Source organism: Amblyomma mixtum, chromosome 3 (genome assembly GCF_055824585.1).
Source record: "Amblyomma mixtum isolate Tamu chromosome 3, ASM5582458v1, whole genome shotgun sequence".
Taxonomy (NCBI): domain Eukaryota; kingdom Metazoa; phylum Arthropoda; class Arachnida; order Ixodida; family Ixodidae; genus Amblyomma; species Amblyomma mixtum.
In genome coordinates this window covers 418019075-418045785 of record NC_143014.1, presented here as the reverse complement: position 1 = coordinate 418045785, position 26711 = coordinate 418019075, and the positions used below count along the sequence as shown (strand labels likewise).

The 26711-nt window shown below is 50.2% G+C and overlaps 1 protein-coding gene across 10 annotated transcripts in view; it reads left to right on the top strand.

The window, feature by feature from the left end:
- Positions 1-26711, top strand: part of LOC149357809 (anaphase-promoting complex subunit 10-like) — a 113899-nt gene that overhangs the window by 5245 nt on the left and 81943 nt on the right. For 4 of the 10 annotated variants that reach the window (XR_016291892.1, XR_016291891.1, XM_089584943.1 and 1 more), the window contains exons 2-3: positions 1962-2660; positions 19052-19196. Coding sequence is in view for 5 of the 10 variants with exons in the window: in XM_089584943.1 (XP_089441069.1) it covers positions 1974-2660; positions 19052-19189 (825 nt within the window). In the remaining 5 variants the exon portion in view is untranslated. Of the gene's footprint in view, positions 1-1961; positions 7988-18546; positions 18871-19051; positions 19197-26711 lie in introns of those variants that run through there. The other 6 variants (XM_089584946.1, XM_089584945.1, XM_089584941.1 and 3 more) reach the window with 4 other exon arrangements.

Below are 26711 nucleotides of genomic sequence, written 5' to 3'. Positions count from 1 at the left end.
GTCGACATCCTGCTCCAAAGCTGATCATTACTACTGAATGTCATAAGCACGAAGTGATAACAGGCAGTGCTGAATGGGCAAGTGGTGGCACTCTGCCCTGGTGGCTGACTAGTGTGTCCCAGCTAACCTTAGCCAGTGTTTGTAAATATGCCGAGCTCCCTAAGACGGTGGGACTAAATGCATGTTTGTTACTCGCTATTGTATGGCGCAAGTGGCGCTATTTTTTTATTCTGGTTAATTGCATAATTAGTCGAGGTTAATTGACCAGCTTCGCATGCAACGAAGTTTGGCAAAATAAATTTGTCCAGAAAGTCCTAGGATGATCCGAAAAACGTCCGATTGAAAACTTTCTAGCTTTCCATTTATTACGTATTAGGTTTTGCCGCTCACTGCAGATCCCCCGAAGTACAAAAAAATACCACCCAACATGCCTGCTTGCACGCCGCGATTGCGCGACTCTCAAACGTTTCCCCTACAAACGAACTGATTGTTCAACTGGGTGCGCTGCCGCTTAAAGCACGACAGGGCAGTGACGGAGACGTGGCTGTGCGATTTGCGCCAGCCTAAGCGATAAGCATCTGCTTATCCTTATAATGAACCCCAGCGAGGGAAGCATGTCGCTGGCGTAAATGGCAGAGCCAGTGCCTGCGTCGCTGCCATGCCTTCTTTTAAGCGGGAGCACACCCGGCTAAATATTATGTTGGTTTGTAAGCAGGACGTTTGTAGCTTTGCAATCGCGGCGCCCCTGCCGAAATGTCATGTGGTATTTTTTTTTTGTATTTCGTGGGCATACACAGAAAGTAAAAAAAAAACTAATACGCAATGGATGGAAAGTTTGAAACCGTTGAATCGGTACTTTGGGGATTGGTCTAGAACTTCTCAATTGGAATTTTTTGCCCAACTTGGTCGCTTGCGAAGTTGGTGAATTAAACTCGACTATATATGCATTTAAGCAGAATAAAAAAGCAGTAATTTAGCCAGCCAGATGTATGTGTTAGCGTCATCTTAGGGTGCTTAGGCATATTTATAAACCATGGCTAAACCTAGCTGGAACGCCCTGTATTTGCTTTTCTTTTTTATATTGCGACCTTACTAAAACGATTTATGTACGTTCGGTGAAGTTCACGTAGCCGAAAAGAAAAAAAAAGTATGTTTCGGGCCGGTAAAGCGTGGTATGTAGAAGAACTCGCTGGGCGAGTTGGCGCGTAGCTTTCTTGGGGTGGCTTCCATCATGTCTATAAGAAATATGCTCCTCGAGCACAGAAAGCACTACTTCCATTTGATTCGGCACATTCAAAGATTGCGAAAAGAGCACTTGCAAACTCGTGCCTAGAATCAGCCTTAACCAAATCATGCGAGCATGAAATGCATTCCAGCTTTCATAATCAGATCACCAGGCTTCTTTCAACCGGTTTCCCCTGCTCGCTCATCACAGCGGTACCCAAGAACCTTCTCCAGAAGATAAAGAAAGGCAAGCGCAGCTGTGGCCTTGAACGCTTTCGGAGTACAAAGCCGTCAGTGGTTCGATACTTGCACAACATAGCCCACAATTTAAAAAAAGTGGCAAACAGGCATAGTGTTTCGGTGGTTTTTTCGGCCCCCAAAACACTTGCTGGGTTATGCCCCAGGATCACCGAGGAACGAGGCCCACGAAGCGCATGTATGTACTATAAAACATGCTGAACAGTATGTGAAATGTGATGTACAACGGGCGTGGTCTATCAAATTCAGCTCAAGTGTGGACGCGTGTGTGTCGGCAAAGCTGGACCTGCGTCAATGAACGAGCAGGGGAGCATGCTCTTTCTATACGAAAAAGAAAAGGGGCGAACTTGCCCGCCCATTGCATTTCATGTTCTGGTAGTGAGCCAATGTTCAAAGACATGAAGATTCTGGGCAAGAGTAAAAACAAAATAGCCCGTGAACTTTTAGAAGCATTGTTGACCATCCTCTTGACCGTCCAGGGCCACCGCGTCATGTTTGACTACCGAGGCGTCCGGAAGGTCTGTTCCCGCTGCGGGCAGGACGGCCACATCGGCGCGGCGTGTCGAACGCCGCGGTGCGCTCGCTGCGAGGTGTTCGGCCACGACACGGCCGGATGCGGAGCGGCCTGCAGGCGCTGCGGTGGAAGCCACGCCACAGCGGACTGCCTGCGGCCACGGTCCTATGCGGCGGCCGCCGCCTCGAGGAAGGAACCGAGTAAGGACAACATGGCCGCAGAAACGCGGAGCCCACCAACCGTCCGGACGCCTGTCGCCGACGCAGGCCCAAAGACCAGCCGCCCGAGCGAGCCCGAGCCCGCCCCCGCGACGGAGGTGCCCGTGGAGGAGCAGCGCGAGGGGACGCCTTCAAACGAGGTGGAGCCGTTCGCTGCAATTTTCGCCGAGCCCTTGCCGCCGCTTCCCGCCACAGACACCTACGACACCGTGAGCAGCGGCGACGAGTCGAGCGTGGCGTCGGGCGACCTGGTGGACGTACCAGACAAAGTCACGCCGCTTCGCCTGACAGGCGACTTGACGTGCGAGCAGGTGTCAGGGCCGACGACTCCTCGAGGTGCGGACGACGCGCGCTTCCCGTCACCAGCCAGCCACACCCTCCCATCGGCGACCCTGGCGTCGGCATCAGCTTCAGCTGCGAGCGTCGCCAAGACCACGCAGCAACCGGTGAGCACGGCCACAAGCGCTGACGACCCCGAAAATATGGACTTCTCAAGACCCGACTACAAGCGTGCCCACCCCCAATCATCGGAATCCGAGGGGACTGTTAACGAACGTTCTAGCAAAAAAGTGCCGCGCGCGCCAAGCGCCGCCCATGGCAGCGCTCTTTAGGTTGTATGCTATGCCGTCGGTGCTCTTGGCAGTCATGGCGGTTGTGCATCTCCTCTCCCTGAATGTTCGGGGATTTCAATCCGTAGACAGACAGAGAGAGGTGATGCACTTTGCCAGGGCTAGGGGCGTCGACATCGTGTTTTTACAGGAATGCAACTTCCGTACTTCACTTGATGTGCTGAATTTCACCACCCGGTTTTCTGTTTTTGCTTATTTTTCGTTGACTGATTTTCATATGTGCGGTGTTGGTGTCGTTTTTGTAAACCCCTGCCTGCGCACGGGTGCTCATTGCACTTTCGGGCTGGACGGCCGCACTCTTGCGGTCGACTTCACACTAAACCAGCGGCGGTACGTGCGTTGGTTGTATACGCGCCAGCACGGCAGACTAGTAGTTCTGATTTTTTAACTTAACATCGACCGTGACGTCCGCGGACAGGGTCACGGTCGCCGTTATTGCGGTTCCCCCGCGCTCCGCGATCTCGTGACTCAGTTCCGCTTGTCTGACGCGTGGGTGCAGCTTCATGGGGATGCCTTTGGAGCGACGTGGGAGAGAGCACAGTCAGCGAGTCGGATAGACAAATTCTATTTTCCACCAGAGCTCGCTTCTTTTGTCGTTAGCTGCGAAGTTATCGCGTTCCCTGCAGGCACGCCGGTGATTTCCGATCACCACCCCTTGTCAGTCAGGCTCGACTTTGGTGAGGACACCCCACGTACTGTTACGTGGCGCATGGACACGAGCCTACTGGCGGACCCGGAAAGCATGGCGTCACTGCGTACGGCGTTGGCCGCATCGTGCAAGAGCTTCGTTGCGACTGATTCATGGGACACACTCAAGGCTCGTTGGCAGGCAACTCTGGTGGCGGCCGGTCAAGACCGCAGACGCCGGGTAACTCATGCACTGAATGACACCCTCAAGCGCATCCGTATAGTGCAAAGGGGAGCACCCTAACCTTTGCCATGAGCGATTACCTGAGCCTACTTAAAGCACGTTACCACGTGTTGCTCTGCCAGTCATCACGGGCAGCTAGTCGCGCACACCAGCTCGGGCGGCCTATATCAGACCCGGCTGTGCTACGACACGTACGCGCAGGCACGGCAGAGGAATTCGCTCCCGCTACTGTGCCTTTCGTGACACTCCCAGACGGCACCCAAAGCAAAACCGCGTCCGATATCTGCACGATCTTTGCAAGTCACTTCTCGAACCTGTTCTCTACGGACAGTTGGCTAAATCTTCAAGATGGTTATGACGGGCTTCTACAAAGCTTTTTTTGGAAACTTGCCACGAGTAGCTGAAGAGCTGCATGAAAACCTTTGCGCACCAGCCACAAGCCAAGAGCTGCACGCCATCCTGCAGAGTATGAATGCAGCCTCTGCCCCCGGTCCAGACGGCATTCCAACAAGTTTTTATTCAAAGTTTTTTTACGAGATCCAAGGAGCGCTCCTGAAGATGGTCAACGGCTTCCTCACGGATCGGTTACGTCCAAACTCTTTCCGCGAATGCCGCATCATACTCATTCCGAAAGCGGACGGTGACCCCTCCGACCCGCAAGCATGGCGGAAATTAAGCCTCTTAAACGCAGACTACAAAATAGTCGCATCTTTACTCAACACAAGAATGCGGACGATCCTGCCTCACCTAATCCACCGGGCTCAAACCAGCAGCGTGCCTAACCGCTCTGTGTTTGATGCATTGGCACTCACTAGAGACCTGTTCACATTTGCCAGCAGGACGGGCTTCAGCGGGTGCTTTGTTTCGCTTGACCAGGCGAAAGCATTCGATCGGGTGGAACACTCGTATCTGTTCGGAGTCCTTGAAGCCTTCGGATTCCCTCCGCAAATTGTCAGCAGGCTGCGCTTACTTTACGCAGACCTGAATGCTCGTCTCTCGGTAAACGGCCACCAGAGCGCTCCCTTCTCAGTCACCCGGTGCATAAGGCAAGGATGCCCTCTCTCCCCAACATTCTTCGTGTTATGCCTGGATCCACTCATCCGGCGCATTAACGACAGCCCATCCATACGCGGCTTCCCTCTGCCTGGCCAGGGCCAAATCAAGGTTTCGGCCTACGCCGACGACGTGTCGCTTTTCCTCAAGGACGAGGATAGCTACGCCGCTTTTTCGCGGCTGTTTCTCGAGTACAGCGAGATATCGGGGGCCCTGTTGAACAAGGGAAAAAGCAAGGCACTAAGGTTTGGCACCTTCACACCGAACCTTGCGGGCGAGGTGGAGTGGGTACAGGGAGTGAGAGTCCTGGGAGTAGTATTCCTCGCCAGCGGGGAAGTAGCAAGCGAAACCTGGACTAACCTCCGCACGAATGCTGAGAAACGCCTCTCGGTGGCGTCAACTTTCCGCCTTTCAATGGCAGAGCGCAGCTATGTAGTTAAGTCCACAATCCTAGCCGCATGTTTTTTTGTCGCCCGCGTCGCAAACCCACCGCGCACGTTTGCTCGCAAGCTAACCTCGGCCTGTGGCTCTTTCGTTTGGGCGGGCAAAACCGAACTTGTGTCACGACTGTTTATGCGCCTTCCATCGTACATGGGTGGGTTTGGTATACCTTGCATCCGCACCATGTGCAATGTGCTCGCCTTGCGAGGAGTACGAGATCTTGTACGCAACCCAGACAATCCCGGGAGAACACTGCTCACATACTTTCTGGGTACAGCACGTAACGTGTTTTTTACACAACACGTGGTTGGCCCTACAGCCGAGCAGCCGCCGGAATTTTTCGTTAACGTGCGTCGCACACTGGCGTCGTTGACTGCCAGCGTGCCCGATCTGGATGTTGATGAAACGCCGCCCTCCAGGCTGTGTGAAGCACTAACGGTCGCTGCACTGACCCGCGAACAACTCCAGAAAACGAGACGGGCACGCTGGCGCCAACTGACCTCAGCTGCTCTTCCTCCAGATGTCAGGGACTTCGGCTGGCTGCGAGGCTGGCGGGTCCTGCCCACAAGTGACCGCCTTGCGGCGTGGGGCGTGGCGCCCTCCGCCCGATGCCCGCAGTGTGGTCTCCTTGAAACTTTGCAGCACGCAATGTTTGAGTGTGTAGTTGCGCGCACCTTTTGGACATTAGTGTCACGCATGTTTTTAACCCGCCTGGAAGCGCGCACTAGTTCTCCCGAAGTGTTTACAAATATGCTCTTGTGTGTCGGCATGTTCGTTTTGTGGCGGCAGCGCGGAGTGGCATCCTTAAATGGGCCTCCGCAAAGAATAATGTTCCCAATGTTGCAGCGCCTCCGCACGCGCCTCTTTGAACAAGCATGCGTGGACGCTCTGTCAATGAGCGAGGCTGAGTTCTTGCGCAAATGGTCGACATACTTTATCGTCCTGCGCGGCGGTCGAGTATCGGCTTTCTTACTGCATTACTGACGTGCTCAGTGCTGCGTCACTGCGCATATGCTTGATTTATCAGAGCATTAAGTTCATCAGTTTTATTTTGTATTTTCTATGTTAACACAGAAAAAAATAAACTTCTCTTTCTACGCCCTGCCTTCTTTTAAGCGGGAGCACACCCGGCTAAATATTCTGTTGGTTTGTAGGCAGGACGTTTGTAGCTTTGCAATCGCGGCGCCCCTGCCGAAATGTCATGTGGTATTTTTTTGTATTTCGTGGGCATACACAGAAAGTGAAAAAAAAAACTAATACGCAATGGATGGAAAGTTTGAAACCGTTGAATAGGTACTTTGGGGATTGGTCTAGAACTTCTCAATTGGAATTTTTTGCCCAACTTGGTCGCTTGCGAAGTTGGTGAATTAAACTCGACTATATATGCATTTAAGCAGAATAAAAAAGCAGTAATTTCAGCCAGCCAGATGTATGTGTTAGCGTCATCTTAGGGTGCCTAGGCATATTTATAAACCCTGGCTAAACTTAGCTGGAACGCCCTGTATTTGCTTTTCTTTTTTATATTGCGACCTTACTAAAACGATTTATTTACGTTCGGTGAAGTTCACGTAGCCGAAAAGAAAAAAAAAGTATGTTTCGGGCCGGTAAAGCATGGTATGTAGAAGAACTCGCTGGGCGAGTTGGCGCGTAGCTTTCTTGGGGTGGCTTCCATCATGTCTATAAGAAATATGCTCCTCGAGCACAGAAAGCACTACTTCCATTTGATTCGGCACATTCAAAGATTGCGAAAAGAGCACTTGCAAACTCGTGCCTAGAATCAGCCTTAACCAAATCATGCGAGCATGAAATGCATTCCAGCTTTCATAATCAGATCACCAGGCTTCTTTCAACCGGTTTCCCTTGCTCGCTCATCACAGCGGTACCCAAGAACCTTCTCCAGAAGATAAAGAAAGGCAAGCGTAGCTGTGACCTTGAACGCTTTCGGAGTACAAAGCCGTCAGTGGTTCGATACTTGCACAACATAGCCCACAATTTAAAAAAAGTGGCAAACAGGCATTGTGTTTCGGTGGTTTTTTCGGCCCCCAAAAAAGCTTGCTGGGTTATGCCCCAGGATCACCGAGGAACGAGGCCCACGAAGCGCATGTATGTACGATGAAACATGCTGAACAGTATGTGAAATGTGATGTACAACGGGCGTGGTCTATCAAATCCAGCTCAAGTGTGGACGCGTGTGTGTCGGCAAAGCTGGACCTGCGTCAATGAACGAGCAGGGGAGCATGCTCTTTCTATACGAAAAAGAAAAGGGGCGAACTTGCCCGCCCATTGCATTTCATGTTCTGGTAGTGAGCCGATGTTCAAAGACATGAAGATTCTGGGCAAGAGTAAAAACAAAATAGCCCGTGAACTTTTAGAAGCATTACACATCAAAGGAAAAGGCGACAATTGTGTTAGCGATACCTCTGTCACCTAATCTGCTAGGGAAAAGAATTTTTTTCGTTGCTTTTTCTGACCTATGCATGCTTGACTCGTCATCCCTTTCTTTTTCCTTTCTTCTTCCCTCGCCCCTTTCTTTATTGCGCGTGTGAATACTGCATATATATGCTGTTATGGAAGCAATGAATTCAGTTGATAGTTTGCGCTCTATCTGTCATCTTCTGCTCCTTCCTATGTACGTTTTTAGTGTGCGCAACGCCATCCCAATAAAGACTGCTAGTCGACTGATAAGCTTGGTAATGTATAGGGCATGTGTGCTCCGTGGACTGGGACAAAACCCACTCGTGAGGCACTGCATACTTTCAGCTTGCGAAACCAGGCGCGCTACTGCACACATTTTTGTTGGTTCTTATTATGCCTGCAGTCCATTTCTGTGAGCATATAAGCTTCGCACTCACAAAATCTGCGGAACAAATGTGATGTTACATGTGAGCGGTGCTGAACCAACGTGTACCAGTGCGCTGTTTCATCGCGCATGCGGCATCGGAAGGCAGCAACTGTGCAAGAACTCCGTGATTTGTGGGCGCGATTTACAGATTCACGCCGAAATAACAAAGTGAAACGACAAAACAGCTGAACAAAGAGGTACAGTGGTGAGCAGCCTTGTCTAGAGCGCACGGGCGGTGCACTTCGTTGCAAACAAATCCAGATTTTGGGGCAGCCTCTAGGGTCCAGCTGCAACGCTTGCACGGAAGTAGCGCCAGATAGCCTCGTAAACAAAGCAGGCACGAAAACTTTGCCCTGTAATGAGGGGCTGCACTCTAACTTCGGTTTTCGTTACCAAGTGCGCACTGCTCAAGCGCTCTAGACAAGGCTGCTCACCACTGTACATTTTGTTGGCATTGCAATCCTGTCTCTTTCGACGCGATTAAGCATGCAGCGTTCTCGACACGTAAACCACATGGGGTCGAGCCCTCAACAACGTACACAGCAAAAACAGCGCATCACTTATTAAACCTCATTTTGAAGGAACCACAAAGCTCAAACGGGGAGGGTCGACGAAGGATGAAGATACAAGCGCCGTCCCCCGTCCACTGTCCCACCTCGCGCTATGTTACCCCTTCAAAACGAACGCCACTCCAGTAAACCAACTTGCCACCCGACTCATAAAACGCCTTGGCACTCGTTTACTGCAAAATGAGAGATAGCTGTAGTAGCGACAGCTTGGCTTGATATATATACATATAACAACAACTTTATTTGTTAGCAAATAAACTGAAGGGTCTGCAGGGTCAATTCAGCCTCTCCAGCTGGCCGGCAGTTGTAGTCTGTCGGCGACCTCTACACTGTCGTCGTCGCCCTGGACTGCACGCCGGAGTCCGAACTGACGGGAACAGCTTCACATTGTTCCGAGGAGATGTAAATAGATCTATAGCGGAGGCGGATCCTCCGAACAGTTCCAGACTACTATGTGGTCCAAAGTGGCAGGCTCGCCGCATAACTGACATAACGGGTTTACCAGATCGGGTAATATGTTGTAGCATGTCCACGGGTCCGGCTGCGACCGCGCCTCCAGCCATCGCCACGTGGTAGCCTGTTCTCTGCTGAGCGAATCGTGCGGAGGAGGCCAGCGCACTCATAGCTATCTTTAGCATTGCGTTATGGCCTGATACGAGCCCAGGGCCTCACTTCGATGCGCTCCCGTGTCAGAAGCCTCCTCACCTACTCGGCTGACAAAACCTCGAGCGCAGCGGTGAGCGGCTTCTTTACCTGGATCGCCCTCATGGGCCGGGGCCCAGACTAGGTCCTCTTCGCTCCTGTCTTTCGGTAACGTTTTTGGAGTTTTATTGGCTGTGGCACAGATGTGTCGCCTCGCAAAATGACAAAGGGCCACCTTTGAATCACTAGGAATTGTTTCAATGAACCGTCGGTCATGGCGTCGAAGGATACTGGACTCGTCAAACCAGCGCCGTGCCGCGGTCGGCGCAACGAAATCTGTGACCCACCTCGTATGCTGCGCCGAAGTGGTACTAACGGTTGTCGGTGCGTTCCAGGCTGCCCTAGCTGGCGTTCCTTATACTCTCTGTCTGTGAACTGCAGCAGGTGGACATCGGAGATCAGCGTGCACGGCCCTCGGTGGGTTGTTTGGCGGGAAGCCTATCTCTCCTCAGGCGCTCTTGGGCAACGGCTATCCGCGCCGCAACTCGCCCTGTAGCCCGCTTCCACTTCGCAAAGTCCAGGCCGTGCATCGTACGGTCCTGCAAGCTGCGAGCGCGTGAAACTAATAATAGCAGCTATTCTTCATGGCGGCAATAAACTATTCCCATCTGCACAGTTATAGCGACTATGAAACGATAGTTATTGAGGTAAGGAAAAGCGCGTTATGTCAGTTATGTGGCGAGCCTGCCACTTTGGACCACATAATCTGGGACTGCTCGGAGGATCCGCCTCCGCTATAGATCTAGTTAGATCTCGTTCTCCTGAACAATGGGAAGCTTTTACTGTCAGTTCGGACTCCGGCGTGCAGTTTAGGGCGACGACGACAGTGCTAGAGGTCGCCGACAGAATACAACTGCCGGCCAGCTGGAGAGGCTGAATTGACCCTGTAGACCCGCCATTTTATTTGCTGGAAAATAGTCATTTCTATATACAGGATCTGTTCTGAAAGTAGTAGGACTGGTTTTTTCCTGGTCGAACGGGCGGACGAGAGGTGGCCTGCGCGTGCAGGATCGTTGAAGGGGGATATTGGGAATACTGGGGAAAATCGGCAAATGGCTCACGGCCGTTGAAGGGAGGAGGTCGCTTGTACTGTGAACCCCTGGCGAAACGTCTCGTCACGCAGAATCGTCGAGCGTTTACTGGATCAGCGATACGCGATTAAATTTTGAGTAAATCTTGGTAAAACGGTCAAAGAGACTCACAACATGACCAAGGAGGCCTACGGTGAGGCTTCCATGGGTAGATCAGGTGTTTTTTGAGTGGCACAAGCTGTTCCGAGAAGGTAAGGAAAGAGTGGAGGAAGACGACCGCTCCAGACGCCCTTCGATCAGCAAGACCAACGAAATTGTGTAGCGAGTGAAACGTTTACTTAACAGTGATCGTAGAATGAGTATTAGAATGATGGCTGATGACTTGAGCATTCCTCAAACCCAAGTTTTTGAGATCGTGATAGAAAACTTATCCATGAGGAAAGCGTGCGCGAAGTTGGTGCCAGGAGTGTTGTCAGAGGAGGAAAAGGCCAACCGGTAGGATCTTCTTCATGATGTGAATGAGGACCCCGATTTTTTGCCCAGCACAAGGCGGCAACGCTGCCTCAGCCCCCCTACAGCCTCGACTTGGCCCCGCCAGACTTTTTTCTATTCCCGAGAATAAAATCGACGCTCGAGGGGAAACATCACGGATCGGTACAGGTGGTTCAACAGGCCGTGACGAGGGAGCTAAACAGCATTCCGGTCCAGGCGTTCCTGGAGGCGTACGAAAACTGTGAAACTCATTGGCAGCAGCATGTAGGTGCGGAAGTGTGCTACCTTGAAAAATTGTAATCGTTTGTACTATTCTCTTGAATATGTGTAGTTTAAAAAAATGAGTCCTACTACTTTCAGAACAGACCATGTATATATATACAGGGTGTCCCAGCTAACTTGGACCAAGATTTATAAAATAACTAAGCGTTTTTCAGGACTGAAATCGCGTGGATGTTGTTAAGGTTTATCTAAAGTTACAGTACCATTTTTTCGCTCCTCCTATTTGAATAATTAGTGGGGATAAATAAATTAAGTTTTTAAATATAGCTTGAAACGTTCAGGCGTCAATAGGAAAGTTGTGGAGCTCCACAAATATCGTCCAACCCAGGCACTTCCAACGAGATAGACTTAGCGTCACCGTTTTTATTTGGGAAAAACGAAAGCCCGCGCAGTTTAAAAAATACCACGTTACAGCGTGCTCCGTGCGCCCGGATGCGCCGCGATTACAGCGCTCTCATCCGTGCTTTGTAAGAAATATCACCCGCTTCGGGCCTTTCGTGCTGCCCAAGACAGGGCTTCGCGATGTGCTTCGTTCCAAGATAAGCGGCAGTGGGTACGGACGGGAGTTGAAAGAAAGCGCGGGTGCTGTTTTGCGGCGTAATTCACACGACGTTATCAGGCTTGTTATATGCGTCTTTGCTTGTTGAGATCTTGTTCCCAAATTCAAACTCATGAGATTGTCATCGTTCCTCCGCATGCATTCTGCTAACCTGAGTGTGCAGTTATTGCAGCAGAAACGTGAGCCGCGCTTTCAGCTCCCGCCCGTACCCACTGGCGCTTATCTTGGAACCAAGCAGCACGAAAGGCCCGAAGCGGGTGATGTTTCTTACAAAGCACGGATGAGAGCGCTGTAATCGCGGCGCATCCGGGCGCACGGAGCGCGCTGTCACGTGGTATTTTTTAAACTCCGCGGGCTTTCGTTTTGCCCGAATAAAAACGAGCACGCTAAGTCTATATCTTTGGAAATGCCTGGGTTGGACGATATTTGTGGAGCTCCACAACTTTCCTATTGATGCCGGAAAGCTTCAAGCTATATTTAAAAAGTTAATTTCTTTATCTCGACTAATTATTCAAATAGGAGGAGCGAAAAAATGGTACTCAAACTTTAGATAAACGTTAACAACATCCACGTGATTTTAATTCTGAAGAACTCTTAGTTTTTTTACAAACCTTGGTCCAAGTTAGCTGGGACACCCTGTATAATATATATATATATATATATATATATATATATATATATATATATATATATGAGAGTAGCCAAGAGCTACAGAAACCAAGGGGACACAGGTGATTTTTCAAATTATTTATTTTATTTTGTGGTGTTGATCAATTAAGAATATTACTGAATATATTATCGCTTAAAGCTAATTGATTAGAAAAGCAGAAGATTTGACGGCCGTTGCCGAGCTCAGAGGTAGAGCACCGGACGCGTAATTCGGAGGTCATAGGTTCGGATCCCACCGGCGGCATGTGGTTGTTTTTTGTGCTGCTTTTCTAATCAATTAGCTTTAAGCGATAACATATTCACTAATATTCTAAACCGAACAACAGCACGAAATAAATAAATTAGGAAAAAAATTTACGCTAACTTCGTTAAAACCGTAGATATCGACGATTAAAAATGGTGCTTCTCCTCTTGCTCCCCCAACTCATACTCACCGAGCTGCGCTCCAGGTCCGCGCTTCTCTGTGTGTGTGTGTATGTGTGTGTGTGTGTGTGTGTGTGTGTGTGTGTGTGTGTGTGTGTGTGTGTGTGTGTGTGTGTGTGTGTGTGTGTGTGTGTGTGTGTGTGTGTGTGTGTGTGTGTGTGTGTGTGTGTGTGTGTGTGTGTGATGAGGTAATTTGTGGAACATACTGGCGGAGGAGCCTGATTCAGATCAAGTTTACTGTAATATGGGCGAAGCAAAGCGTGAGCAAAGCAAAAGTGTGAGCAAACCTACAGGTTTCATTTGTGTGCCCCCCACAAACACAATAGAGCAGCAAGAGTAGCATGAGGACGGGGCTTAACTCGAAATGCAGAGGAAGCGTGACTGCGAGTCCTGGTTTTAAATACCGTGTCGTAATTCTTTAATATTAAAACTATAGAACTACATTACTGTGTCTTGCATCATACTGCAATGCTGCGTCTACTGAATGTGCTACAAAGTCTAGCATATCTGTTTATTTAGTGTTTATAAAATCTTGCTTTTTTCACTAGAACAGTATATATGCATATCTTGCAAATATCCAAGGAAGGCAAGCAAGGGTGAGTGAATACTGGAAAATTGCAGTGCAGCAGTAACAAGGATGACATGAGAAGAACGCAAACACAAGCGCTGACTAACAACTGTGCAGTATGCAGAACCTACTAGCCAGTCGCTATGTTTTAAGGATGAGTGAGGTGGAGCGAAGTACGCTGCGCAGCACATTTGCCACCTAGCGTGCGAATGCTTAGTCAGAAAAATCGCCATGCGAATGAAAAATTCATCATCTAAAGCTTAGCACCAGCTCGGAAACACCATTCACTCAGTGCGAGGCCGTCGTCAGATTTTATTCCCTTCTCTGCATTTTTATGCTTACTTTTGCCTTTAATAAGTGCAACTGTTGGTCTTTTAACTTTTTTCCCGGTCTTTACGAGGTCTTAGTGTGAGTTCATATATGCAAGTGAAAATGCGTTATTGGTAGCCTGCAGGCGGTACTAAAAATGCTGCTACTGCTAATGATAAGAATTGCCGGGAAAGGAAATGCACCATCTCTTTCACTGTTGGTGCACACTTCACCGACACCGGTGCGGAGAGTCATGATGAATGTAAACTATTTGGCTTTTTGGGGGGTTACACATCTTATAGCGACTCAGTATGTATAAGGGAGATAAGACTCTCGACTATCTTGGGTTCTTTGACGTGCGCCGACATCGCGCAGTGTACACGCGCCTCTTGCATTTTGCTTTCATCGAAATTGGGCGAAATGCAGAAGCCCCGCGTGCTGGGCATGTTTGTGCACATTATATAAATACCGCATATACTCTTGAAGCATATATAAAACAAGCATAACAAAGAACTTATGAAATGCGGCTTCCGAGTATGACATAACGGCGGCGGAGAGCACGGGACACGACCGACGTGAAGAGTACTGCAGCGCCATCTATTCGCGTCTGGGAAAACAGCCTCACAGCGAATCCGGTTCCCACTACACCTAATTTAGTACAGCATACTTGAGACTGTTGAGGGTTTTTGCGGGGTCGCAGCGGAGCGCCAGACAGAGACGACCAGCGTGGCAGGCTTCTAGTTCCGGACTGCGCGTGCCGGGCGTGCGCTCCGAGCACGCGCTGTCGTTCTTTATTTTCTTCTGTCGCGGGAACGCCGATCGCAGCGCCTGCGCTTTATAGCGTCGCCGGGCGCTACAGGGCCCCCCACCTAAACGGAACGTCGAAATATACGCGCCGACGGGGCAGAGATGGAGTAGCCACGGCAGGCAAGCAGGCAGCTGGAGTAACAGTGTCCCCACGGGGTCGCTACAAGGTCCGGTAAGTTCATGTCGGGGGCCGGGAAGAGCTGTCGGGTGGAGTGCACGAGCTCAGGTGGACGAGCCTGGCTGCTGCGCAACGGGCGAATGAGGCAGAGTGCCGAGCTGACAAAGCATATTAGGGCAATGGAGGCCATGGTGGGGCCGTCACCGACTGTAGTGCTGCCCGCTGGCACAAGTGTCATTGGTGCTGGACCGTTGCAGCTGATGTCGGCGGGAAGCTGGCACACAGAGTACGCCGTCACAAGCAAGGGAGCGGTCGAAACGGCTCCGTGGACAGATGTGGTCTTTAGCGTGGTGTCGTGTCGCTGCTGTAGCGCCGGCTTCAAGTCGTCCAAATAGGTGGAAATGGCTGGCTTACATGGCTCAGGTGCCCCTGATGTAGGGCGCGAGCAATGCGGACCGGCCACTAGGGTTGGCACAGGTGTGCCCGACGAGACAACGGTGACAGCTGTGGAGATGACGGAGGAAGTTGCGGGGCTCATTGGCAGGTGCTTGGGTGAAGCGGGATCGACAGTCTGGAGCGGTTGGCCAGGGATGATGCGCGTGTGAGCATGGTCGGCTGTAGGTGGCTGCAAAAAGGTTGTTGCAGTGACAGGCCGTGCAGCTGAGACTGCGACATCAGATGGCTGGCTGGCAGCAAAAGACACAGCTTTTGGATGGACAACTGCCGCACTACTCGGTGTGGGTAGCTCGACCATTCGGTGCCGAAGGTGGCTCAAGTCAGGCACCAAAGCAGACGCTTGCTGCGGCGGTGTCGAGCTGCTAGGGTCAGAATCCGAGAAGCGCTTGACCGTACTGAGGGTTTGGGGTGGGGCCTCTTGGGCAGGCGGTGTGGTCGCCAGGGTAGTGGGGCTGGTATGTGGCATATGCTGCGGTGGCGGCTTCAACCTCGCAGCAGAGGTCTGCAGAGCTGTTGGCGGTAGTGACGAGGTAGATGGGGATGCCGGAAGCCTCGGCACGGCTGCTGCCGCAGAGTCGTCCTTGGCTGCAGGAGGCTCTGGCGACAACGCCACTGAAGCGCAAGGAGGCAGGGCCAGAGACGCGGGTCGGATAGTAGTGGGAGCAGGACGCGAGGCGGAGCTCGTGCGGATCCCACCTGGTGTGGCGTCGAAAGAGACAGCCGGGCTGGAGACGCTGGACGGGAGTGGCGGCGATGCGGCGAGGGGCTGCTGAGGCGGGGCGGGTTCTGATGAAGGCTGCGTGGGCGCGAGCGAGGCCGGTGCAGGGCCAGAGGCTGGCGGCGGCGAAAACGGGTCCGCTGCGTCGTAGAGCGGCGGCGGAACGTAGTAGGCGCCGAAGTACGCCAAGACGGCCCCACGCAGCTCATCGTATGGCCGGCCGCCGAAAGCAGAGTAGGTGAGCCGACGCAGGAGGTCGGCCGGGAGGATGTCACAAAGGACTTCGTGTTTGAACGGCTGGATGGTGATGCCGTTCAGGTACATCGCAGCCTCCAGTTGGGCGAACCACCCGCCGACGCCTGCAGGCCGGAACGCCGGGAGCGGCGGGTCAAAACTTGGGTGCTGCCAGTACACCATGCTGGAACGCCGCTGAGATAGAAGGCACGGTTCGCCAGGTCACCACTGTTGAGGTATTAGCGGGGTCGCAGCGGAGCACCAGCAAGAGACGACCAGCGTGGCAGGCTTCTAGTTCCGGACTGCGCGTGCCGGGCGTGCGCTCCGAGCACGCGCTGTCGTTCTTTATTTTCTTCTGTCGCGGGAACGCCGATCGCAGCGCCTGCGCTTTATAGAGTCGCCGGGCGCTACAAGACTATTAACCCGCCGCGGTGGCTAAGTGGTTACGGCGATCGGCTGCTGCCCCGAAAGACGCGGGTTCGATCCCGGCCGCGGCGGCTGAATTTTGATGAAGGCGAAATTCTAGAGGCCCGTGTATTGTGCGATGTCAGTGCACGTAAAAGAACCCCAGGTGGTCGAAATTTTCGGAGCCCTTCACTACGGCGTCTCTCATAGCCTCAGTTGCTTTGGGACGTTAAACCCTAATAAAGCAAACTAAACTTGAGACTATTACGCCATCACCGCAGCTCTTTGTTTACATGGTATTTATTACACTAAAAATGAATTCTATTTACATCAACCATTTACAAAGCTTTTAGGAAACGCCACGAAAGACATCTCAAAAGAAGGAGCAACAGAGCACTAGACGGGAGGTAAGGCTGAGAACGTCAGTAAAAGGGAGTGCCACTACGGTTTAATTTCAGTCGGTACATACGCTTCCTTCAGACGACCAAACATTTGGCAGAAATCTTAACGTACTGATTGTTCGAACTGCCAGGCTATGGAGGTTTGCTCGCAATGTCGTGGTCTCTGTCATCTACAACAAAACGGAGAGTTGAGCTAGTTGGTACATGTTGCTTGGAAAAAACAGCGCTAAGAGGAAGGACAAAGAAAAGAGTACAACAGGACCGGCGCTGACTATCAACTGAAAGCTTTAATAGAAACAACACGCAATATATACTCCATCGACAACCAAGAGCGCATGGCAACGCCAAAAGCTACAATGATATGTACCCCCATTCTTAATGAAACTAGGATCGTGTACAAGCACAAAGATAAACTAACACGGAAAATCAGTGAAGCCTTTCATATCCAAAAAAAAAACAGTGCATGACTCGTGCGTGAGCATCCCCTCTGTAACAGTTCATGACTGTGAACTAAAGTATCTTGACCCAGGTGATTGATGTATCATTGTAGCTTTTGGTGCTGCCATGCGCTCTTGGTTGTCGATGGAGTATATATTGCGTGTTGTTTCTAATAAAGCTTTCAGTTGGTACTCAGCGCCGGTCCTATGGACCTCTTTTCTTTGTCCTTCACCTTAGTGCTGCTTTTTCCAAGCAATCCGTCACCCACCCGCGTTCACGCGTCTTAAACTACCAGTCTCTCTCGGTGTAGTTTGATAAGGTGGTCTTCATCATCCTCCATCCGTGCTGGTGGAAGCGCCATCCGACGAGCATGCAGCAATCCGCACAAAATGTCGGGAGCTTAGAAGCAGTGAAATTCAGTTAGAAGACAATGCTATCGCAGTGCTATCGGGTAATGGTGATTAAGCGACCTAAAATCTTTCCTCCTTCGTAGTAGATTCTTTGCTTAGCAGTTATAGTAAGTCTTGTGGTGCATGCTACTGCATTGCTTGCGGAATGTTCTTAGCGTATTACTTTCCGTACACCGACACAACAACGCACTGACTCATTTTAGCAGTGCATATAGATAACAATGAAATGTTGCAAGTGCAGGGCGCATGTATGCAGGCAGTGCGTGCCAGAAGTGAAGCCAGAGTGATATCGTGGGGCTCAACTCGTGACTATCTCGATTTTGTCTCGGGTATTAGCTCGAACAGCTCACACGCCAAACACACAACAATAAAAGCATCTAGCATCTCGTCCAACTCTGCCTTTGAGAGCTTCTCTTATATTTTATTACTCAGTAATATTGCAAGAAGTTGCGGACTAGAAAAAAACTACTTGGAAAAAACGAACAAAATATAAGTGAGGGTGAGGGTGAAGAAGGGTTGACGATATGTGTGTGAGGGCGAGGGATGGCCAGCCAATTTTGCGAAGAGAGAGTGTGCGGATAATTTCTCAAAATTAGGGCGAAGGTGAACGAGGGCCATGTATTCAAAAGTGACGGTAAGGAAGGAAAATAAAAATGGGGGCATTTTGCACCTCTGGTCGAAAAACAATTATCGATAGAAAGGTATATAGTGTTGTCTCCGTTGGTGCTGGCAAATGGTGGATGGGCTAGGAACCTCTGCGTACTCGCTGAGTGATGCGGCAGAATCCGATTGCTGGCCGCACGTGACATATGGTCTTGTATTGTGTCAGTGTCGTGTATCTCTGACGCAGCCCAATTAAGGGGAGTATTTTTCCACGCTTGCCGGGGCCAGACGTCGGGTCTCGTCTCTCCACCGAGCACAGGATGCACGGTGTCGGGTCGCGTCAAAGGAACGGCACCGAAGCGGCACCGTGACTAGGGCAGGAAGGGTGTGGTGGGGTACCTCAACTATAGACTGGTTCTGAAACCGCGAATGCACACTTTATAGAGGAAAACAAAAAAAGCACTGTATTACAGAACTCAGTACATGAAAGGTCCTTACAGGATGGTCAGCAATTGTTGTCGGAGTCGGCGCTTCTACGCTGTCTTGCTCCATTTCCTGTCGCCATCGTCGGCGCCAGCCTCTTCCGCTCAGGTCGTCTAGCGCCGGAGCCATCTCGTATTCGCAGCGTACGTGCCATGTGTGGCCGTGTGGCGTCCATGCGGAGTCTCGCTTTTGTTCCCTCCATGGAAGGGGATACTCTTCACGTTAGAGGCCAGTTCTCACCAGGCTGCAATCCCGTGACGCGGGGGGAGAAGACAGCCGAGCGATGTGTTTGTACCGGAGTTTTTTCTCCTTCTTCCTTTGCAGGTGTATCGCTCTGGCAGAACCGCACCAGTGCGCTCACCTAAGGAGCGTCGAGGGAAGTGCGACCTGCCAGACTCTCTTCAAAGCATCCTCGATCGTGGAATCGGCTGGACACGTCGAGAAGAGCGCCGTGACGTCTAAGAAAACAGTAAGGCTTCCTCCGTATACGTGCATGCGGCGTTATCTTTACAAATAAGTTGAGAGTGACCAACGTATTTATGCGATCAAAAGTTTACGGGACGCGTGTGTGCGGAAAGAAATGATTTTTCAGAGCACTCACGTACTCTAGTCGCCTTAAATGCGCATAACAATACCACGCGGCTGGGCTGGGAGGAGAAGCTACGATTTTTTTTTTTCGAAGAACTCGTGTCCCGTAATCTTTTGATCGCGAGAGCACGTGCTGGTCCTTCCGGTAACAGGATAAAGTCGTCGTCGCGTTCTCTGTCCACTAGGTGTTCGTTCGTAGGCTGACGTAGGCAGTCAATATTTTAAGCGATCGATGTCACAAATGAGGGCTTAGATATGTTTTTTTTTTTCGGGCACCAGTGGCGGAAATCAACTGCGGCGTTTATTCGCCGGTACTAGAAAAAACCCGGGCTATCTTTTTGGTAGCATTCCTAGGAATATCTGTGACTTCCGAGTGCGGCTCACGGCCCACTGTGCTCACTGTCACGGTTGTGTCTCCAACTCACATTATCATAGGCCCGAATCTAAAACAGCCTGTACTATCCGTCTCAGTATGAGCTGCAACACACAAACTCTGTCCAGGGCCCAATTCTCGAAGCACTGCGAGCCCAGAGCTACTGAAAATTCCTGCATATAGCCGTTGATGGAAGAAAAAATTTTGGATTGAATGTTTGTGCTGGTTGGGTGCTGTGTGTGCAAGTCGTCGCAGGCTGTGCGTGTAGCACTAGCAACCAGTCGTTGTTAGTTGCACGCCCAGGTTCACTGCAGTAAATATCTAACGACTTGGCTAAGCCCATAATTGTCTGCGCTTTTAATTTTCAAAACCTGCACTTTACCTATTGCTGTGCGTCCGTCTGCTATGTGGAATCGATGAATACATGTGCATGCAGCCCAGGGGGACGAAAACGCGAGCCACTACTGTTCCGGCTAATTCGAAGAACCCCCTCACACTAGGTGGATGAATACAGAACAAGAGGGTTATGATAGGCGGAAAGGTCTCTCCCCCTCTATCCCTTTTGAATTTTCGTATTGCGCGACCGTTACAATTGCAGCGCGTCCTTGTTTAGTGAGCGACGCCAGGCGTGTTATCTCGGGCGCTATCACCTGCTATGCGATGCCGGTCACTTTGGCGTCGTGTTCCTTCTTGTTATACTGGGGCGCGATTACGAGTTTTCGTCTCAATTTTGAGACTCTGACGTCAAAATGACGACACCGCGAGTTGTTGACCGCGGAATCAACCAATTAGCAGCGAGGTTGTGGTGTCTAATAGTAGGGTTCCACCCAGGAAGCATTTAGTTGCGCAATAAGGGACCGTATACTAAAGTTTTGCTGTAAACACGCCGTTAATAATTTGAAGAATGTTTTATTTCGCTAACAAACTATGTTTCAAACTCAACGACATGAAGCAAAAGAAGAAGCGTCCTCAATTTTGCAATTAAGTTTGCTCTTCAGTCACTTTTGCTGCCGCGAGGGTGCGCTGACGCTGGAAAAGCGTCGGTAGCGGCGGCTAGGCGGCGTGAGCTGCCGCCTGATTCAACCGATTCAGCCTTATCCCTCCACGCACATATTCAGCCATCGTAAACATGGCAGCCAGAAAAAAAATCAGCTGATTCGACGGCTGTCCTCTTTTTTTACACATTACGCAGAATCAAAGTACTGCGCAGACGTCTTAAGTGCGCGGAAAAATCTGTTTAAAGGCAGTGATCGCTACGAGCCTGCCGAAATCAATTTGCAAGTAGCGCTTGGCTCGAAGACCGGCGAAGGCAGCTTCAAGGCAAGTTCACACTGGCGAGTTGCAAACGTCGCGCTAGTATTCTAGGCGACCGATTTCGGTCAATTATTCACGGTTTGCGAAGCACATGTAAAGCGGGGAGGGAGCGTAACAAATCGATTTAAGCCTGTCGCGCGACCTCCGCGACTCGCCAGTGTGAACTCACCTAGGCTGCTATCGATGGCAAATGTGCTCCAAGGGCGATGCGTGATTCTATTTATTTTTGTTCCGAAAATACCCGGCGACTATGAATAATCACACTGCAGCAACTGCCGACACACGGGAGCAGACCGGTGCAGCTGCTGGGAGCTTGCAATCTCACTGCGGGAATTAAGAGCCGGCACGCGCCCGGTCACTGCTCCAACAATCACTCACGACGCCTCGTAACCAACTCATGCCGCCCGCTTCGGGTTAAGCACTTGTCATTCGTGTTGGTGTTGTTGCCGTTCCGTTCGGATGATGCTCGGATGACGCCGCCGGGGATACTGCGGTGGCGAAAGTTTATGCGAAGCAAGTCCTCCTTCGCCGCCGCCTTGTCTTGGGGGTCTCGCCGGAAAGCGCGCACCTTCTGCGACTTAACTTTGACAGTGGTCTCCGCAACTCACCGCAAACACTTGCTCACAGTCGGTTGGGCTACGCCGACGTTTACTTCATTTCCGAAGGTGTCTTGAAACCCACCGGCGGCGAAGGCGCGCACAGGCACTTGCCGCTCCACTGACCGCGCACTCACCCGCACACCTCCAAGTTCAACGGCGAGTTCGTCGCACAGCCGTTATGCTCCTTCCTATGTCAAAACGTCGAAACAACTCGTCCGGCACGTCAAAACCGTCTTCATGCACCCTCTTACACCGCTGCTCGCGCGGCCACCGGCCATGTAAACAACCGCCATTTTCTGTCTCGAGCGGTTTGAGATCACTCGTTCCAGTCTCAAAAAATCGTCTCAATCGGCTCGCATAATTAGGCAAGCAACGTCACCACTTCTGGCGCACTTCTGACGTCGGCCGGTGACGCAAAAAACCAATATGGCCGCTGGTCACGACCGACCAATAGGAACGGGGCAAATGAGACACTTTTTGAGACACTTTCCGATTGAGACGATTTTGAGCAACTCGTAATCGCGCCCCAGATGTCGGTGCAGCGACAGACAGGTACGGTGGTGTTTGGTTCTGTTCTCCCGACCTTCTAAATTGCGAATAGCACAATGAGACCCTCAAGGATGCAGCGAGCCCTGCTACCTGCGAACGTTTTCTCGCGCGCCTCCGCTAGTTGCAGCGATTAACTATCATTTAATCCCTGCTGTTCATGAAACAGTCATCGTCTTTCGACCGAAGACGTGTCGATACATTGTGCGAATTCATTATGCAGCTGTATATTAGCTGAATTTGATTGATTTCGCCAATTATTATTATGTAAAGTGAAGATCTTGCATGATATTGATTTGTTGTAGTTTGTTTTCGTAAATACAAAACATTTTTTGCAATTATCTGGGATTTCAAAAAGCATAGAGCAGGCATTAAATTGCGTACGCTCAGTGTATGGACGGTATGATCGTTCATTAATTTGCTGGAATTCAGTGGGTGCGAAATGATGCTCTGGAAATGTCAGCTGCACCATTTCAGAATTACTTCACACCTCTTCACGATGCACCATTATATGTGCACTGTACGGAATATTCTAACTTGGCTATGTAGCGCCTCGTCTTCGCTGCGGGATAAAATAAACTTGCTGACAGCGTGCAGATTCCGAGTAGACTGATTATATTCTCCACAAAACAGAAACGAATTCGAAAGGAGAGCGCGGAGGCAACGAGCGAGAGAGGGAGCAGAGCGACTATACGTTTTGATGATGCCGCGCCGCGCAGGTGTGAGGCATCTCAAGTTATCGACGAGCGGCGCGGATGCGCGAGGCATCTCGCGTGTCCGACCCACGGCGGCGCCGGCGCGTCCCGTCGCCTCCTCTCCTCGCCCTCTACAAACATGTAGTACATTTCAAGAAGAAATACCTCTTTTCGACTGAAAGCAGCGGCAAGGATGTGTCGGTATAAACATTCAAAGTGTGTTCTCTGCTATCCCTACATTGGTCCAGCGGTTTGGTTAGTTGGCCGGCAGCGCGACCGATTTTAAACTGCTACAACAGCAAGGAAAGGGTGTGCGAAAGCCCAAGAAAAGCGCGGCGCGCGCCTGCGCCCCGAGAAGTCGAACACCGAATCACTCCCCGCACCCCCCCCCCCCCCCACCCTTTCCCTACAGTGAACCCGGCTTCGGGCCAATCCGCGCACGAAGCACATGTCATGGGAACAACCATTGCGCCCACGAGTTTCGGTCGTCTGTTGCAATGGAGATTAATGTTGACCGTTGTTGCGTCCACCACCAGCTATGAACACACCTGACGGAAGAAATGGAGCTAGAATCTGTAGTATACATGGCCAAGAGGAGGTATAGGAGCTTGCAGAGCCGTGCTTAGCCTGTCTAAGCTTTGCCGTAAGGTCCAGCAGCGCCACGTTCTGCCTTCTGGGGAAACAATGTATTCCAGTGGCAGAAAAATTAGGGCGAGGTCAACTGTAGCGTTGCGGAGCAAATGCGATAGCAATGCACTCTTCTATTCCTCTCTAGGTTGTGTACCAATTTCTACTTCTTTTCGCTGATTCTATTCTGGTACAGAGCGCTTCTTTACTTATTTTTGCTCTTTCCGCCTTAGCCATTTTCATATGACCTGAGTCATTCTTAGCCCAGCGTCTCTTTCCTCTTCCACAAAAGTGGAGAGGGTGAGACGCGAGAGGACGAAAGCTGGGAGCGGTGACGACCCCAGGTAGCACCGAACATTAGAATAGTGTTATAAAAATGTTATGTAAGTCGGAGTAATGTTGCACATTGCATAGTAACTTTACATTAACATTAAAAATTAACATATAACGTTATAAGTTACATAGGAAACGTTACTTTCACATTCTAAACAAAAGTTGTTTTAATATAATCTTCTAAATTTTATTATAATGTTAGAGTGGCAACTATAAAACAACATTGCAAATATATTTCAAGCACGGATTTCCAGACATTTTCTCACTGTTCTTAGAGTACAGATGTTTTTCAACTAACAGTACCTTGTAACCACATCTTTTAGATAGTACTCGCCATAGATTACGTGAAGAGCCCCATTATTTTGTCACAAAACTTTAGTTATTACCCATTCCCCACTGTCACTCATGGGACATCCCGCAGTAGCGAGTACATAAGCTCGGCGGCATGATATCCGTTTGGAGGTGAGTGAATACGAGTTGCTGTGCTGTACTAGTGGAGTAGTGTAGTGGTGTAGCTCTTGTTGTTGGTTCTTGCTAAGTGTTGTAAGTTGTGTGCCGTCACCACTGGCAGGCCTGCATGCTTGTGCAGGGCTGCTTCACCATTTTCGAGAAAGTTCCATTTATGTTGTTTACAAGTTTCATGAACGTTTGGGGAAGGTTATTCGAACATTTATATGTAACATTACAAAAACATTAGAAAGAAAGGACATTAAGGACATTGAAATAACATTTGAACGTAACAAAAATGTAACATTATCGCAATGTTTCGGTGCTACCTGGGACGGCGCGCGCTAAGTTTTAGCTCCAGCAAGGCTCCTATACTATCACGTTATAAGCACCAAGATCTCTAGCTCTAGCACCTTACCGCACACGGCACCACTCGAATCTTTACTTGCCTCCACGAGAAATGCTTTGGGCTACTCGACTCATCCGCATTCGACGAATCATGCTCAACATTTTGGAGACTGTCAGTAAACAGGAGCTGATGAGTAAGCGGCCACCGATGTGGTCGAGCAGGTGTCACTTCAAGGCATGGCAAATAATGGCCGCCCCCAAATCTTGCGCTGCGCTTGCATGTTTTCTTCAAGACTGTACCCGAGCAGAAATCACAGGCGTTCTGAATTTGTAAGCGTACTTGAATATAAAAGGTGTTGGCCTACTGGCATAGTCAGGTGCTCTCTACCCTGCTCTGTATCGCGGTGCGTTGTTTCACATTCTCTTGTGTTCAGAGATCAATCCAATTATGTGCAGAATTGTCGTGAGGAGTTCTAAAGTGGGTTCTGACCAACTGCATTTATATGCTCGCAAAACGTGGTCATCTTTTCTGTTGGCATACAACAGCAAATACGCATCATGTGATGTCGCAGAAAGTACCCCCCCCCCCACCCCCACGACTTCTCGCTGACTACAAGACTGTCGACATCCTGCTACAAAGCTGATCATTACTACTGAATGTCATCAGCACGAAGTGGTAACAGGCAGTGCTGAATGGGCAAGTGGTGGCACTCTGCCCTGGTGGCTGACTAGTGTGTCCCAGCTAACCTTAGCCAGAGTTTGTAAATATGCCGAGCTCCCTAAGACGGTGGGACTAAATGCATGTTTGTTACTCGCTATTGTATGGCGCAAGTTGCGCTATTTTTTTATTCTGGTTAATTGCATAATTAGTCGAGGTTAATTAACCAGCTTCGCATGCAACGAAGTGTGGCAAAATAAATTTATGCAGAAAGTCCAGGGATGGTCCGAAAAACATACGATTGAAAACTTTCTAGCTTTCCATTTATTAGGTATTAGGTTTTGCCGCTCACTGCAGATCCCCCGAAGTACAAAAAAATACCACCCGACAAGCCTGCTTGCACGCCGCGATTGCGCGACTCTCAAACGTTTCGCCTACAAACAAACTGATCGTTCAACTGGGGGCGCTGCCGCTTAAAACACGACAGGGCAGTGACGGAGACGTGGCTGTGCGATTTGCGCCAGCCTAAGCGATAAGCATCTGCTTATCCTTATAATGAACCCCAGCGAGGGAAGCATGTCGCTGGCGTAAATGGCAGAACCAGTGTCCGCGTCGCTGCCCTGCCTTCTTTTAAGCGGGAGCACACCCGGCTAAATGTTCTGGTCGTTTGTAAGCAGGACGTTTGTAGCTTTGCAATCGCGGTGCCCCAGCCGAAATGTCATGTGGTATTTTTTTGTATTTCGTGGGCATACACCGTTGAAACCGTTGAATCGGTACTTTGGGGATTGGTCTAGAACTTCTCAATTGGAATTTTTTGCCCAACTTGGTCGCTTGCGAAGTTGGTGAATTAAACTCAACTATATATGCAATTAAGCAGAATAAAAGAAGAGTTACTTCAGCCAGCCAAATGCTTGTGTTCGCGTCATCTTAGGGTGCCTAGGCATATTTATAAACCCTGGCTAAAATTAGCTGGAACGCCCTGTATTTGCTTTTTTTTATATTGCGACCTTACTAAAACGATTTATGTACGTTCGGTGAAGTTCACGTAGCCGAAAAGAAAAAAAAGTACGTTTCAGGCCGGTAAAGCATGCTATGTAGAACTCGCTGGGCGAGTTGGCGCGTAGCTTTCTTGGGGTGGCTTGCATCATGTCTGTTAGAAACATGCTCCTCGAGCACAGAAAGCACTACTTCCATTTGATTCGGCACAGTCAAAGATTGTGAAAAGAGCACTTGCAAACTCGTGCCTAGATTCAGCCTCAACCAAATCATTCGAGCATGAAATGCATACCAGCTTTCATAATCAGATCACTAGGCTGCTTTCAACCGGTTTCCTCTGCTCGCTCATCACAGCGGTAGCCGAGAAACTTCTCCAGAAGATAAAGAAAGGCAAGCGTAGCTGTGACCTAGAACGCTTTCGGAGTACAAAGCCGTCAGTGGTTCCATACTTGCACAAAAT